General features: G+C 46.1%; 2 protein-coding genes across 2 annotated transcripts; one reads left to right on the top strand and one right to left on the bottom strand.

Moving 5' to 3' along the window:
- The first annotated feature begins 351 nt into the window (after positions 1-351).
- On the top strand, positions 352-1379 carry LOC119271628 (Werner Syndrome-like exonuclease). Its single transcript, XM_037553376.1, has one exon. The coding sequence runs from the start codon at positions 473-475 to the stop codon at positions 1073-1075; it is 603 nt and encodes a 200-aa protein (XP_037409273.1). The 5' UTR covers positions 352-472; the 3' UTR covers positions 1076-1379.
- A 2250-nt stretch (positions 1380-3629) lies between these two features.
- Positions 3630-7343, bottom strand: LOC119268552. The gene is made up of 2 exons (XM_037550210.1): positions 4479-7343; positions 3630-4260 (listed from the first exon to the last, which is right to left on the bottom strand). The coding sequence occupies exon 1, from the start codon at positions 6649-6651 to the stop codon at positions 5305-5307; it is 1347 nt and encodes a 448-aa protein (XP_037406107.1). The 5' UTR covers positions 6652-7343; the 3' UTR covers positions 3630-4260; positions 4479-5304.
- Positions 7344-12271: the final 4928 nt, after the last annotated feature.

Below are 12271 nucleotides of genomic sequence, written 5' to 3'. Positions count from 1 at the left end.
TCATTAGTTTATACAATAAGCTCTAGATATGATACAAATTTATTTCTTTCAAGCCACGAATAGTGCATACAATGCTTCCTAAGTTAATATTGTATACTTTTCCTATAGATCATAGACTTGCTTTGTTGGCTTGCAGTCAATCTTTCATAGGTGCTCATAAGGATAGGTGTGTGTGCATGCGTTCATAAGAGTGCGTATATATGCGTGCGTATGATTGTATAAGTCTGTAATATGTCAAAGAAAAAACCTTTTTGATTTCTCAAATTTTTACTTCAATCATTTTTTTTTGCCGTATAATAGGCCAGCTATACGCCTATACCAGAGATGCGCACCCGACGCCCTATCCTCGCGGTGTACTCCCTTCTCTACCGTGAACCCAGTTTACCCTTGTCGAAAAAAAGGAGAACACTTTACCCTTGTCGTTTGCGCACCGGAGATTGGAAGTAGCAGCAGCCGGACAAGGCGATCCAGTATGGGGGACACGTATGTCACCGACGTTGCCTTCGGGGAGGAGGTGATCACCACCACCGTGACGTCCTCCGGCGCAGCCGTGGAGGGCTGGGTCGAGGAGGTGTACTCCATGTACGCCGGCTGCCCCAACCAAATCCTCGTCGGGCTCGACGTCGAGTGGCGTCCCAGCTACAGCCGCGTGCAGAACCCCGCCGCGCTCCTGCAGCTCTGCATTGACCAGCGCTGCCTCATCTTCCAGCTCCTCCACGCCGACTACATCCCTGACGCCCTGTCGGGCTTCCTCATGGACAACCAGTTCTGGTTCGTCGGCGTCGGCGTGGCTGCGGACGCCAATCGCCTGGCCCAGGACTACGACCTGCAGGTGCTCAATCTGCAGGACCTGCGCGGCGTCGCGGCCGAGGAGATGGGCATCCCGGAGCTCCGCCAGGCCGGGCTGAAAGACCTGGCGCGCGAAGTCTTGGGGGTTACCATCGAGAAGCCACGGCGGATTACGATGGGCCCGTGGGACGCCTGCTGCCTCTCCGACGAGCAGATCCACTACGCCTGCACCGATGCCTACGTCTCCTCGCAGATCGGATTGGAGCTGTTCACCGGAAACTACTAGCGTTCGATCGAGGTGATGCCGTGGCGAGCCCTGCAAACTTGCATACGAAACTCGGTCCCTAGTGTGTTTGGTTAGTTTTTGCAGCATTTTGTTCTTACTCTCCTAGTGTTAATTGCTTATGTCGCGTATTAGCTTAAGCTTCAGAGCAGGGGAATGGTTGTCAACATGTTCTGTGGCGGTCTGCTACAGCTTTGATATGTGTGCATGTGATGCTTACCAACGGAACCGGATGTTCCAAAATTGTAGTGCGTATTATGACACACTCTATTTGAAGTTGCTGATTCTCTGCTGGAAGAATTAGACATTGGTGGTGTTGAGGATTAACTTCAGAGCAGGGAAAAGATTGTGGCTTCAACTAGGTGCCATGAGCATAGAGCCTTTTGTGCCGATCTAAACTGTGCTGCGATATATTATGTCCAATTATGCATTTTTAGTGGACTACAACTATTTTTACTTCTGTGTCAGTGTCCGCGATGCTTTCAGTTATCACCGATCGGACGTTCCAAACTTTCGACAGCTCCTTTGTTCTAAAGTTGCCATTATAATTTTTCGATCTGCCTAGCATTTGGTATCATAATTTGGTATTTGTTGCTTACACCACAATTTGTAACTGACAACATGAGCATTATTCCTTTTGTGCTGATTGATATTGTTTTGTGTATTCTGCTCAACTATGTTTTTTTGGTGGAGTGCCAACTATTTTTAGTTATGTTGTTTAAAAAAAACTATTTTTTAGTTATGTGCTTCAGGTCCATGCTGCTTTCGGTTATCACTGATGGGATGTTTCAGATTTCCAATACGTCATTTGCTCTGAAGTTTGACAGCTATCAGTTCATAGAGTTTCGTAGATAGAATTTTGGTCTGTTTAGTATTTGGCATCATAATTTGATATCTGATGCCCACTTATACCATATTGTCAATTACAAATTTTTCGTGTTATTCATTTGATACCCTATAACTAACTAGCTACTGATCCAGACTTCAGTATAAATGCCAGAAATTACTCTTATCAGTTACTATGGTCAGAAGAATACACTAGCATGATGATTCCTTCTATTGAAAAATAGCTGCCAGGATCATCCTTAGGCCAACTCTTCACTGTTTAGTGATTGAATCTGGTTCGTAATTCATTTTGTAGGAATGTTTTGTCAATTCATTCTCATTCCATCTGTACCCTCTGCCAAACACGATCTTTCATTGAAATCATCTTTATTCATTTATGCTGTATGAAATAAATATACTGTGCTTGTGATGATTTCCAACATATTCTCCCGTTCTTCTTAGTTCAAGTTCTTAGTTATAATTTACCTTTCTTCCGAGTCTGATGAATTGAGAAGAAAATGACTCTATACTTGCTTGTCCTAGTGTATGATTACTCCTATCTTGAGAATCTTATATCAAATATTTAACTGATAAGAACATAATGCTATGTATATTCTGGCGCGAACAAATAACTACATGCACCGGCCCTTGCGGTCCTTTCTAGTTTCTGCTCCTCTCACCGTTCTGCTCTGTTCCCCTCACCTCTGTAATATGATATAGCCAGGTATATATCATACATCGCTGAAGCTCATGTGCTGGTCATTCTACTTCCTTCTGTGGTCTGTTGTAGTACCTTGGGTCATCAGGTGTGGATATGTATGAAGGGTGAGACTGAGAGGTCTAGGGTCCTATTTATTTTCTGCTGAGCAAGCTGCGGGCACCGGCTGCTGAACTTGGTTTTTGTCTCGGGTGGTGATTGAGCTTGAGCTGGTTACTCGCTGTTGTTCCGCAATAGTTTCTGTAGCTGCCCTTATTTATTTGTGTCCATCCTGTGAGGTTCGGAGAGCACCTTTTGGGTCTATGATTCATTTTTTTGCTAAGTGTTACGGCACCTTTTGGGTCTGTTGCAAAAGAGTTTTCTGTGGTTTGTACTGGTGCCGACAGCTAGAGCAAAGAGGTTATGTGACAAGCAGCTTTGGTGGGCTTGCAGGCTGAGGTGATGGCTATCTACTCCCTCACATATCGATGACGGAGAGAGTAGTTGTGTGAGCTGCTTGAACTATGGAGTAATTGTGTTGTCGATATGTTTTTCTTAGGGGTGTGTTGTCGATTTGGTATGATCACCAGCTTGGTCTGGGCTGCTCATTGTGTGCTGTTGCGGACTTGTGCCACGATGATTGTGAGATGGCTGGAAGATTAGTGCGATCTATTTGGCGGGTCTGCGCTGATTTTTTTTAAATTTTAAAACCATGCTGAATATGTATGAATGTTTTTTTGTCTGATGAGGTTGATTTTTATGTAAACTGTTGCTCCGGATTTCGATGAAAGGTTTATATTTCTAGAATCCTACAATGGGGAGTGCTTGGAGAGGTTTTTATACAAAAATAAATCATTTTATAAACAATGGTGCTTATTTCTAGGCGAGTGATAGGCGCCGGTGCGCCGGCCGAAATTTCGGCCGGTCGCACCGCGTACGTACGATTCGTCTAGTATTTCCTCCCCACCTGTTTCGTAATTTTAAAAAAAGCATATCGTGTGTTCATCCCGAGCAGCCGCCGTGTTAGGTACCCACTTACGAATCACTCGAATTACTCCATTACAGGAAGATCAAGCTGAGCTACAAGAGGTTGAGGAGGAGTACAAGAGGTAGGAGATGATAGGGGAAAGAGGAAGCCGCCGTTGCCGTTCGTGATCCAAGCCCGGATGACTCTTCGCTGCACCTCCCGTGGATATTTGTAGTCTGCCTTGCCCTGGAGTGGCGCCCAACCAGGCCCGGCCCATGTGCTGATCACTTGGTGGGCTTGTTGCTTCGCCTGTCGTGGCAGCAGTTTGGGCTACCAACTGATCGACGCAACTGTGGCCGTATTTGGGTCGCTGACATCCCCTCCTCCTTAACAACTGGCTTGCCCCCAAGCCGGTGCTCGTTCTCTTCTAGCTCCGCAAAATGCAATCCTCCCGGGCCCCACTGCTTGCAAGAAGTTGCATGTTCAACTGATTGTATGAACTGCCACATGATAAAAGCTATGGGATAATCTTCAGTTATGGATCTCATTGCATGCAAGCGAGCACAGGTACTAGAGCTCCCAGAAATACATGGCATCTCTTGTAGTTTCCTGGTGCTGTTATGGGCTAACCAAAACAGAGTAGTAGTGAGACCTGCATCTGGCCCCCAAGAGAAGCACCACCAATAGCTTGACAAGGTACTGCAATGATCAGTAAAGGTCCAAGATTGAGTCAATTCCCAAAGAGCTCCAGTGAGCTGAAGAAACTCTGAATTAGTTCGCATATTGCTGCTGCATTCTGTAGAAAATTGTGGTGAGACAGGAGGTGACCATGGAGGTTTGGGTTGCAACAAGGCCAAATGCTCTCCTGGTTGTGGAATAAGTAGTTCCAATTCAATCGGAATGAGGCCACTCCTTACCACTAGGATGCCAACGCATATGCCATAGTTGTAAGTGATTTTGTTGCTCTCCCTTGTATGATATTGGCTTCTCCACCTTTGAACCCTGTCACTTATCTGCCCAACAGGATGCAACAACAGTTCAACAACCACCATGAATTGGTTCCCAGTGAGAAATGCATCCGAACAGGGGACAAAATTAGCTTGAACGAAATTAGGCTTTAGGAGTTTCCACTCATCTGAAAAGGCAATCAGCTGCAGCTTCAGGTTTGTAACAGTTGTGCTTGAGCGGGAGAATCCGGTGTGATTGATATCAGTAGAAGCGAGTAGCAGCAAAGCCAGATACATAGCAAAGACAGTGAATTCCAAGCTGACCATTCCAGGAGTATTGGGTAATTCATCACACGTGAGCCTCAAGTGTTCAATTCGTAAATAGAGCTGACTACAAAAGCATTGCTCGAACACCACACAAGTTTTGCGGCAATGACCTGAAAGTGAAACCAAGTCTAGCCTAGGTTGAATGGTCTTCGGAGTAAACTCGAACCATGGCCATGGTCTTGGTCGTAGCTTGGTAAGCCATACCTCATATGGAGTAGTCAACAGAACTTTTCTCTTGTCAGTACCATTTTCTGCAGCTTGGTCACTAGATGAATGCACGTTATCGCACAGGGGGGCCAAGCGCTCAACTCTCACAGAGAACATGAACTGAATGGAAGTGTTTAATGTCAAAGCAGAGGTAGTCGTGGTGCTCTCCTGACTGTTAAGGTGATCATCCTTTCTCAAAAAATTAAAAGAATCACAGGAGGTGAACATGATACCTCCTGCTGAGCACAAGTTACTCATGAGATTAAATAGAAATGGCATAATCAGGGCCCCCATAACACACTCTCTCCAGAAATATTCCGTATGTTTGCCAAACAACCTTGCTGTTTTTGCTGCTCCCAGACTCGACAACCCATTTAACAAATAAGCCTGGGTTAGTGCACTGCTCCAGCTCAATCATAATCAACAAAGTTCTCACCATATGGATAACATATTCAACCACGGTAGCATGATGGGTGTCGTGAGTGGTTTTGGCATGAGCAAACCAGTTTAAGGCTGAATTGGGATCCCTCTCATTATACTGAAAGTGAAAAGCCTCATAGGAAACATGCCATGCACTGTCCTGTATTAAAATGCGTGTACTGTAGTTATCTTCAGAAGTGGACTTGAGCATGTCGTCGACTGTAACAACAAGATCATTCCGATAACCAAACGAACCCACTGAGCCTTTATCCAAACTCTTGAGGTTCGCAGAAACATCTGGCTCACATGCGACTGCTATACCATCTCCTGGATCTGATTGATGAAGAAAAGAAGATGCATCCTGGTACTCCTCAAGGCAAGCTTCTTGTTCAGTTGAGCGTGCAACTGCAAGCGGTCCAATTGTACTAATACTTTCAGGCACTTTATGTTGAATTCCATTGGTGCAAGTCCTGTCTGAATCGGTTCCATTAATAGGGTCGTCCCGAGGAACATCTCTGATTGTCAATCGAATTAGACAAGGACTGAAGCAGGAACCTCCACGTGATTGACTATGGATACGTGAACATGGTTCTTCCAAGTAGCTTGCGACTGACAGAGGTCGGAACGACGACCACGGACTAGGCCTGAAGAGGGGTCCCATGTGATAGAACTGCACTTGTACAGTGGGTAGCCATGGTTGATGTTCGAAGGAAGACAGGTGCAGACGCTCGGCGATGGCAGTGTCATGTGTCTCGTCGGCACTGTTGATGGTGGCAGTAAGAGGCTTCACCCAGTCGCCTGCAGGGACAGGGCAGTCTGCCCAGTGCATGGTCAGCGCTGGTGCAGCGAGGTTGCTGGAGACGACGAGAAGGACGCCGTGCTCCCCATCGCTCACGACCGGGGTGGAGGTGTCGATGGAGGGTAGTGGTGAGGTATCCAACTCCTGTACGATGGCCTTGGGGTCGATGTTGCTGGTGGTCGCCACTGGAGGAACGAACTCCTTGTTGAGAGAGGTGTCGGTGCTGATGGTGGGTGGTGCCCACGCGGGTATGAGCTTCTCGACCTCCTTGTCGTTGATGTCGACTGCGCGCTCGGGGCGCAGGGTTGTGGTGGCGTCGTGGACCTCCTCGACATGGGTGACAGTGATGACCTGGGTCGAACATTCCGTCGAACAGGTGACCGGCACCATCTTGATGGAAGCAGGGGACGCGCCGGGGGTGAGCTCCAAGGTCTCCTGGGCCTTGGTGGTGGAGGAGAAGACGTCGTGGACGACCGCGGGGCTCTGGCGTTGTCGGTGAGGCCGCCATCGGCTGCCGTTCCCATGGGGCAAGCCAGCTGCGGGGTCGAGACGCCCGTGAGGATCTTCAACATCCGCGCGTGCTGCTTGTCCACGGTGTCGTAGCGCGCCATGGTCCGCGCATGGTAATCGACCAAGTAGGCCTTCAGCTCCGCATGCATGGTGGTGAAAGAAATTGATGAACTCAGAAAAAAAATTGGGCAAAAATTGGACGAACTCGGGAAAATTTGTGGCGAATCGGAAGGGTGGAAGGAGGCTCTGATGCCACGATGTTAGGTACCCACTTACGAATCACTCGAATTACTCCATTACAGGAAGATCAAGCTGAGCTACAAGAGGTTGAGGAGGAGTACATGAGGTAGGAGATGATAGGGGACAGAGGAAGCCGCCGTTGCCGTTCGTGATCCAAGCCCGGATGACTCTTCGCTGCACCTCCCGTGGATATTTGTAGTCTGCCTTGCCTTGGAGTGATGCCCAACCAGGCCCGGCCCATGTGCTGATCACTTGGTGGGCTTGTTGCTTCGGCTGTCGTGGCAGCAGTTTGGGCTACCACTGATCGACACAACTGTGGCCGTATTTGGGTCGCTGACACGCCGTGATCTCCCCCAGCCGTCAGCCAGCTCGCCGGCCGTCCACGTCGCCGCCGGCCGCCGCCCTCATCATTGTCGGCCACTGCCTGGATGTCCTCCCAGCCACCGGCTCCTCTCCAGCGTCACTGTCGCTTGTTCCCCAGCATGGCCCACCCCCGGTCATCGTGGCTCTCGGCAGCTTCGCCACATGCAGCTCCGGCGAAGGTCGCAGCTCCGACGAAGGGGTGCTGCCATTTGCATCAATGGTGAGGTGCGAGTTCCAGCTTTATGACGTCGGGTTGAGGCTTTTCAAAAATAGGGTTGAAGCTTTTCATGTCAACGATTGCAACTTTTTCGTTGAAGCTTTCTATATAGTTGGTTGAAGCTTTCTATAAAAAAGGTTGAAGCTCTTCGATTTAACGGTTGAAGCTTTCCAAAATGACCGTTGTATATATTTTTTACTTCGTAGTGGTCGGATGAAACTTCTTTATTCCACTGTTTGAAGCTTTTCCGAATACGGTTTTAAGCTTTCACATGAACCATTGAAGCTTTTTTCAGTCCATGGTGTCTTGTTCAGGCTTTATATACGGTTGGTTGAAGCTTTTGAATCGAACGGTTGTAGCTTTGTGATTGCCGGTTGCAGCAAAAACAACTTCTGGTTCCAGCTCATGTCGGTACTTCCAGCAAAACTTTTGTCCGCCGCCCTCCACGGTTGCAACATCTTTTCTACACGGTCGTAGCACTCACTCTGCTTGTTCCAACAAATCTCACTTCGCAAAAATCCGCCGCCTTTCATTTCCAGCTTTTTTATTCGTCGGTTCTAGCTTTTTATTCTGTGGGTTGCAACGTTTTTCTCAGCCGGAGGCAACACATTGTAGCAGAGTAGAACTTAATATGGTTGGAGGTAGAAGAAAGGTAACAAATAAGGTAAGACATAACTAAAGGGAGAAAAAAAGGGGTAGTCGCGTGGGCCCATAGCATGAGACGTGGGGAGCAGTTTTGCTATGACTGCGCCAGCGTGGCACCAAAAGCTAGCGTGGGGTGCATATAGTGCGCGCGAGGGAATGTGGCCGACCGAAAGTTGCGCCGGTGCGTTGTATATAAACATTTCCCTTATTTCTATAGCAGAGTGCCTAAACAAACACCCCTGCTTTACAAATAGGCGCCGGTACTTTTAAAAAATAAGTTTATTTTTGTAACAACATTTGTAAAAAATAAGTTTATTTTTCGAACAACATCTCTAAGCATCTTGCATTATAGACGGACCGGTACATGTAGAACACTTTGATGAGTTTGTGTTATGATTTTTATTACTCCAACTCCCTGTAGTTGTATTTGGGCTATTATGTAACTCGTCCATTCAAACATGGTGTCTGTATTTTTCCTTCCACTCATTCCATGATTGTCACACTATTCCTCGGGAATATAAAATTAAAAATTCCTTAGATCTTAATGTTTGCAGATTTTATAAATTGTTTTCTTTTTCCCAAGAAATTGGCAGGAGCACTGTCATTTCATTTGGTCGAAAGGGAGAGTACAAGTTTTTCTGTTTGGAAGGCCATTCACGTTTGAACTTCGCAAACACTATGAAAGATGATTCAATAAGTGCCTCTTTTTATTCTAGAGTGGAGTAATACGTGTCTTTCATTTCTCAATAAAACTTTGTCCATTCTCCAAAATACAAAATAGGGATTACCGCTAACCAATACTACCATAGAGTAGTAAGGCATCTACAATGGCTAATTCCTAACGGTACCATGTATAATAACAGATGTTGTGGAGGCGGCAGCATATTTTTGCATGGTATATTTCTCCATCTTTATAATTTTGCATGTCACAAAATTTAATGAAATTATGCAAATGAGAAGCGACATCTTCACTAAAATTTCCCAAAAATTGTTCTTCATAACCAAGTTTTTTGACCAACAATTTCATAACGAAGTTAAGCAAAGCAGGGCTAATATCATAAGATTCAACACTTGTAGCAGGTGGAGTGATATGTGTGCTTAGGAAATTATTATTGTTGGTGGCAGAGAAATCCTTCAACTTAGCGTTTACACCAACGATACTCATCTTATAACAGCTGGATAAAAAGTAACTACTTGCTAAAATTGTAATTTTTGGAGTTTTTGATAACTTTACAAAACTAAAAACACTAACGAAGATTAAAAAAAACTACAACTGGACAAGATTTTATGTCGCGTGTCATCCGCTTGTTGGGTCGTCAGATGAGGAAACGTGATTTCCCTTGCGCGCACTGCGTTCACACAGAGATGACTGCCTTTCCCTAGTTGCCTGGTCCCTTCCCTCAGTGTTTGCACCGTACATTGTTGCTTTGACTCTTCAGCTCTCCACATGATACTTCAAAGCAATCATATAGCTAATTTCTAGGTACTACTCGCAATTGTTGCAAAAGAAACTGGTTGTCGCCGTATTGCAAGCTGATCTGCATGGGGTGCCTCCATACTGAATGGAGTATCATCATTGCTATAAGTCAATGTTGTGAGTGTCGTCTTCGTGCTTCAAGCCATTGCTACTTGGGGCACTGTCATGCTGAAGGCATGTTGCCCATGCTGCAAGACGATGCTGTGAGGGTCGTCTCCGTGCTGCAAGCTGATGTTACTTGTGGCGCCGCTGTGCTGCGGAAGTGTCATCGTACCATGAGTCGGTGTTGCGAAGGTCGCTGTCTGCTACGGGGAGCGTCACCTTGCTCTGAGGCATGCTACAAGCCGGCGTTGCCAGCCATGTTGTGGGAGTATTGCCGGTGATATGGGTCCCTGTAGCAATGATGACCGCATCGTGGTCCATGCTGCAAGGCTTGACTAAAGGCACATGTATTTTTACAACATCACACAAGTTGGAGTTGAGCACAATATAATCCATGTTGCAATGGGTGATCAAATATCCACGTGTTTGCAATGCCATGCAAGTTCGAGATGGCCGCAACATGTTCCATGTTGCAATAGTTGATCGTAATATTGTCTTTGTTGGAATGATCTGACGGCTACATGTACTACTTCCCGTACCACTAGCTTAAGAGCATGTCCAATACAAGATGCAAATTTGGAGATGTAAAATTTTACATCTAAAAAATGCTTTTTGCATCTGCAAAAAAGTGTCAACTCCAACAGACTATGCAAAACCAAGATGTAAAAGGCCAACTTCAATAGAAGATGCAAGCTAGAGATGTAAAACTGGCCACGCGGCCGCTGTTCAGCTCCACAAATTGAAATAAAACATCCGAAAACAACTTACAAATTTCTTATCACTACAACAAAAATACACATTCCGTGATGATATGTGTTTGTCACAGTAGGTCACGTTTTCTGTCATGCATGTACATCCATGAAAATTTTATGACAGAATCAAGATAGTCATACCTGTGCCGTCGTAGAAGTGTTCCATGACATTACAAAAATTATCATCACAGAAGTGTCCACTTCCATGACGATAAATCGCGCGTCATAGAAGTGCTTTCGTCAAGGGTAACCGACACGTGGCATCCACCATAACGGGTCGCTGTTAAGCTATCGAGTTCTAGTTTGGATCCGATAACCCGTTAACAGCGCTGACCAATGGGGATTTTCCACGTGTAAAATTCTCATTCGCCGGCAAATCCACGTGTCGACCTGGCGTTCGGACAGTTGTCATCCAGCGAATGAACGGAACGGGCCTGATACGTCGACACATGTCTCGGCCCAACAGTGGCCCATTCAGGTTAAAAGGCCGGGTCTGTCAAAATAAGCGGGCCGACCCATTAGCAGCCTACTTGAGTTAGGCCCATTCACAAGCACGGCCCATACAAGTTACACAGAATCGACCCATCAAAGGCACATTCTAGATTTGACAATTTCCAGCCCATCGTCAGTTTCAGCCCGCTACGTCTTTGGGCCCAATAACGGCACGAGCTTCTTTCGGCCTGTTAGCAGCCCATCGCCAGTTCCAGCCCGTTAACGGCCCGGAACGTCTTTCGGCCTTTTCTCGGCCCATTCTGTAGTTGGGCCAATTCTAACCCGTTGTAACTTTAGGCATGTCCTCGGCCCATTCGGTAAATGGGCCAATTCCTAGCCCATTTTGTCTTTCGACCTGTTAAGAGCCCGCACAACAGTTGGGCCTTTGACTTTGGGTCCATTAGGGGCCCACGTTCTGCAGGGCAAAATTTCAGCCTGACGCGACTTTCGTCCTGTTAAAAGCCTAGTTTGCAAATTGGGCCTCCTCTAGCCCATAACACTTTCGACCTCTTACTGGCCCGTAAAGTAAAAGGCCCGGGACAAAATTGACATTTATTTCGGCCTACTAGAGGCCCGCGGGCCATTTTCATTTATACGGCCCTATCGAGCTTTTGGCCTGTTAACGACCTGTTAAGAGCCGTTGTTACGGTGGGCCACATCATTTGGGATCCACTAAATATTATTTTGACCAGCCCAATTAAGGCCCGCTTTGACTACACATGTTTGTTTGTATGGCGTCCAGGAAATGTTTGGGCGTGTTGGCCCCTGTTTCAACGATATAGCATATTCAAGAATTATCATACTCTATACTATCTCCTCTAAAAACATACACTATACAATAAAAAGACTAAGGCATAGAAATGTAGAATAATCCTACACTATACAGTAAAGAAATTAGAGCCGAATATACCCACTGGGCATTATAGTTCGACACCAGCGATAATAAAGCGTACACAAATAGCAAATTACATACACTGAACAAATAAAGCTCATACATCATGGACACGCATCAACAGAACTTACCATTTGAACTATAATCTCTTCAGAAAATAGGATTGGCCGTATTCAGATAGCACAAATTTCAGTCTGCAAAATCTCCAATTCCTTTGTGGTTACCTCAGTGTCTCATTTCATTTTTTTGACTCCTGCATCTAATACCTGCAAGTCCAGTCCCAACTTGTTGATTGTACGTTGAGAATCATGTACACATTG

The sequence above is a fragment of the Triticum dicoccoides genome, chromosome 3A (assembly GCF_002162155.2).
Source record: "Triticum dicoccoides isolate Atlit2015 ecotype Zavitan chromosome 3A, WEW_v2.0, whole genome shotgun sequence".
NCBI lineage: Eukaryota > Viridiplantae > Streptophyta > Magnoliopsida > Poales > Poaceae > Triticum > Triticum dicoccoides.
This window is presented reverse-complemented; position numbering and strand designations above follow the sequence as displayed.